The sequence below is a fragment of the Babylonia areolata genome, chromosome 24, assembly GCF_041734735.1.
Source record: "Babylonia areolata isolate BAREFJ2019XMU chromosome 24, ASM4173473v1, whole genome shotgun sequence".
Taxonomy (NCBI): domain Eukaryota; kingdom Metazoa; phylum Mollusca; class Gastropoda; order Neogastropoda; family Buccinidae; genus Babylonia; species Babylonia areolata.
Window position 1 is genome coordinate 44,792,763 of NC_134899.1, and position 4,800 is coordinate 44,797,562.

Below are 4,800 nucleotides of genomic sequence, written 5' to 3' on the forward strand. Positions count from 1 at the left end.
ATGAATAACACCACAACCATTATTCCTGGAGTCTCCGAAACCACAGCATCCTTCAACAACGCGACAGACACGACCACGATATTCCCGGAACAGCAAGCAGCCATGATCCTCTGGAAATTCTACACGCCAGGCCTTCTCCTGCTGGGAGGGTTCGGAAACCTGACCACCATCCTGGTCATGCGTCGCTTCAAGGACCGCAACTCCTCCTCGCAACGCCTGATGCTTATGGCCCTTGCCGTGTCGGACTTCCTGGTGCTGTACGTCGGTGCGGTACGTGATTGGTTGTTGTACGGGTTTAACGTGGAGGCAACTCCCTTGGTATGCATGATCCAGACATGGTTGACGTACGCCATGGGAACCATATCGGCGTGGCTGCTGATCTGCGTCACGGTGGAGAGGATGGTGGCGGTGAAGTGGCCGCACAAAGTGAGGATGGTGTGTTCCCAGCGCCGAACGTGGATGATCATCGCCGTTGTGGTCTTCTCCGCGTGCGCCATCCACTTACCTATGGTGCTTGGCGCGGGGAATGATTCCGGCAACTACTGTGACCACCAGTCACTACGCAACAGTTCCTTGGCCGTGGTGGCGGGGTGGGTAGACGTGGTCATCAGCTCTATCTTCCCCTCTCTCTGTCTGGTAGTGTGCGACATCATCTTGTCACTGAGCTTGTTCAAGGCCTCGGCCTCTGCCGCGGCTGCCTCCAGCACCGTGTACGCCATCTCCAACACTCCAGGACACAAAGACAGTCGCAGGAAGCGTGCTTCTAAGACGACAGTGATGGTTCTGGCCCTGTCCTGCATGTTCGTCTTGTTGAGCTTGCCGGTGTGTGTGGACATGCTGTGGGTCAGTTACTGTGGGGACCAGCTGACCGACGATCCCAGGATGTCGGCCATTTCTGAACTGGCTCTGGCAGTGACTGTTCTGCTGTGGTACACCAACAGCGCCGTAAACTTTCTGCTCTACTGTTTCACAGGCACCAAGTTCAGGAATGAGTTCTTGAGCATGATGTGTTGTGGAGTGTGGAATCGTCACGCCTGATCTGCTGGAAGAAAGATAAAAGGTTTATGACAGGACTTCACAGGGACAGTAAAATAAGGAAAGACATTTTATGACTACCTTTTGACTGGTACAATGCCTGAGTGGTTAAAGCGTTGGACTTTCAATCTGAGGGTCCGGGGTTCGAATCCTGGTCATGGCGCCTGGTGGGTCAATGGTGGACTGTTTTTTACCATCTCTCAGGTCAACAGATGTGCAGACCTGCTAGTGCCTGGGCCCCCTTCGTGTGTGTACACATGCAGAAGATCACATCGCACGTTACAAATGACATAATCCATGTAAGTGTTAGGTGGGTTATGGAAACCAGAAGCTATCAGAATGTGGCGTGGTATTTTATCATATTCATCATATTTCATCATATTCATGCAATATCAAGACTTCTTTGCCTGGTTCAATGACCAGTACTTAGCACTTCCCATAAATGTGTAGCTTGGTTTATGTTCCTTTTGTTTTGCATCATGAGTATTTTCTTATGCGATATTCACTTGGTTTGACCACTGAGCACTACTGAGCACTACACTACCCAAACGTGTATGCATGTTGAAACAAATACAGATCTGTTTGAACATGTGCCTGGGGAATGTAGACCTACCAAAAATGATTTGGGGAGATGGGTAAAGGAGGGGGGGATCGAGGTACAGACCTAAGACATATAGACCTGAGGTACTCCACCCCCCACACTCCCCCCCCCCCCGGCACGCCCCCGACCCCCCCTACACACACACACATACATGCTTCCCTATCACTCCCCCCGTCCTGTTATACGCCCTCCCCTCCCCCCCCCACCACCCCCACCTCAAATAACACCTTCATTGTCCTACGTTCTCCCCACCCACCCCCTCACCTCTACTACTCATCTCCCATCCCATCCCCTACACTACCCTCCCCCCACCACCCCACCTCCAATAACACCTTCATTGTCCTACGTTCTCCCCACCCACCCCGTCACCTCTACTACTCATCTCCCATCCCATCCCCTACACTACCCTCCCCCCACCACCCCACCTCCAATAACACCTTCATTGTCCTACGTTCTCCCCACCCACCCCCTCACCTCTACTACTCATCTCCCATCCCATCCCCTACACTACTCTCCCCCCCCCCCGCACCCCCCCCCCACCACCACCCACCACCTCTCCTGTCCTTATCTAACACCCCTCATATCGCCTTCCTTCTGTCCCACTATTCCCCTCCTGCCTATCCCCCCTCACATGTCCTACCCACCCACCCACCCCTATCCCCACCCGCAGCCATGCCCCACCTCTTCCCCCTCACAATTCCTTATCCCCTTTCCTACCCTCCCACCCACCCGTATCCCCTACCCTCTTCCCCCTCACAATTCCTTATCCCCTTTCCTACCCTCCCACCGCAACGCCCTCCCCCATATTACCTCCCCTGTCGTATTTTCTCCCCTACTCTTCCCCCGTCACCCTCCGACTCACCACCTTTTTCCTACCCCTACCCCACTCTAAGGGGGTTGGGGGGACGTGGGGGTACAGTAGGATGCTGGTGGTGACACCATGTTTGAAAAGCGCTTGGAGCTTAGATGATAGGCGTTTTACAAGTATCCATGTCATTCATTCATTCATTCATACTGGGGGTGAGACTAGGAGGTAGAGTAGATATTTTGGAGGGGGAAGGGGGACTGGGGGAGGGGTGGGGGCGGGATTATTTTTGGATTAGAAGGTAGAGAAGAATACTGTAGGGCGGGGACTGGAAGGCAGAGTTAAGACACCGGGAATGGGGTGTGATGATGATGATGGTATCGCATTTCAGTGCATTGTGATGCAACGATAAACCAGCTCAAGGCGAAAAAAGAAGAGAGTGAAAACCTGTCCCCTGGCATCACACTGCCCTTCCATCCCACTCTATCCTCCAACCTACCCCCCGTATCCCTCCCAGCCCTCTACGGCACCCCTACCTTAATCTGCTCCCCACTAACCTACCACCTCCCTGTCCTACCCCTCTCCACTCCACAACTCCCCCTGTCCTCTTACCCACCTCTGTCTCACCCACACTACTCCGCCCATCTACCTCCCCCATCCTACACCTCCCCCTGTCTCACACCCTTCGCTGATCCCAATTACACCCCACTATCCTACCCCTCCCTACACCCCTCTTACCCCATGCATCACCATATCCTACATAGGACGAGTAAGGATTGTTGGATTGCGAAAACCGGAGTCTAAGATAGATGTAAAGATAATAATAATAATAATAATGATAATGATAATTCATACAGCGCTGAATCCTGTGCAGAGACAAATCAAAGCCCTTTCACACCAGTCATTCACACGCATGCATAACTAGATCCTGTCAACGTCAAACATTTTACTTCCGTTTAGTTCAGTGCAACACGCCATTCATATCTCAGAACAGTGGTGCACTCCATACGTTTCTTGGTGTACCGCCTGATAGTGTCACTAGCGCTACGTGTCGTTATCACAACGTTCAATAACCATTCGTGTTGGTAGCACTACTGTTTAACTCACTCAGTACGGCCAGTCCTCTCTTCTCCTCTACACAGACCCCTCGGATGTCCAGTGGGTGTCTGAATGACCCAACCTTTAGCTTCCATCGTCAGAATTGTGGTATTCTTTGTCAACATTCACCTCTTCAGTATAAGAGCCTTCCGCTTGCAATATTTTGATGATGGTAATTGGGGTGAAACGCTGTTAACGTCGTCTCTTTCGCCGTTCGTATGGAGAGAGTTAAAGGTATATTGCCACGTCTCTGTAGTACTGTGTCTCAAAAAGAACTGCGTGGCGATAGCACTTTTCTGCCAATATGTCGTTCTTTTAGTTCTACATGTCGACAGTTGGCCAAATACATTTTTTGACAACTTTCTGTCGCAGCACCCCAGATGTAAACTATCGAACAGTCCCGTACTGAATGCAGTACCAATCGCACCCATTTCTTTGCACTCATAGTACTTCCCAAGTATTTTTTTGTCGCATCTTTTCGAAAATGAAAGAGAGTAGAGTGAGATGGGGACATTTCTGAGACGATCCCTTTGATCTGACATTTCGAAGGGAATCTCATCTACAAAAACCTGTCAAGCATGCACATGAAAATGGGCCTGGCCCGATCCGATCTAACCAATAACAGCAAAATATCAGTTTCCACACTCCATGACAGATCCTTGGATGAAGGATCACAGCAACAGAACAAGTGGTGATGTTGTGTGCACCAGATTCTTCCTCCAGCCCCAGCAAAGGTCGATGATCAAACGAAACAAAGTGGAGTGATGGCCTGGAGGTAACGCGTCCGCCTGGGAAGCGAGAGAATCTGAGCGCTCTGGTTCGAATCCCGGCAGAGTCGCCAGTAATTTCTCCCCCTCCACAAGACCTTGAGTGGTGATCTGGACGCTAGTCATTCAGCATGCACTTAGCGCACGTAAAAGAACCCACGGCAATAAAAGGGTTGTCCCTGACAAACAAACAAACAAACAAAAAATAGAAAAATCCACTTCGATAAAAAAAAACAAAAAAAAACATCATATGCAGGCAGGACCCCACCCCCCACCCCCCGCCTAAAAAAAAAAAAAAAAAAAAAAGAAAAAAAAAAAAAGTGTGGCGATCTCAGTGTTGCGACGCGCTCTCCCTGGGGAGAGCAGCCCGAATTTCACACAGAGAAATCTGTTGTGACAAAAAGAGTAATACAAAAAAAACCAACAGCAACATCTCAGCTAAATCATGACAAAATGTACAATGAGCACCTAACTCTGAGAGTCATACACATATA

The 4,800-nt window shown here is 50.3% G+C and overlaps 1 protein-coding gene across 1 annotated transcript; it reads left to right on the forward strand.

The window, feature by feature from the left end:
- On the forward strand, positions 1 to 1,038 carry LOC143298650 (putative G-protein coupled receptor 139). The gene has a single exon (XM_076611530.1). It carries the CDS (start codon positions 1 to 3, stop codon positions 1,036 to 1,038), a length of 1,038 nt encoding a protein of 345 aa, XP_076467645.1.
- The last annotated feature ends 3,762 nt before the right edge of the window (positions 1,039 to 4,800 follow it).

Coding starts and splice junctions, on each gene's coding strand:
- LOC143298650 (XM_076611530.1), top strand. CDS start 1: ATGAATAACACCACAACCATTATTCCTGGAGTCTCCGAAACCACAGCA.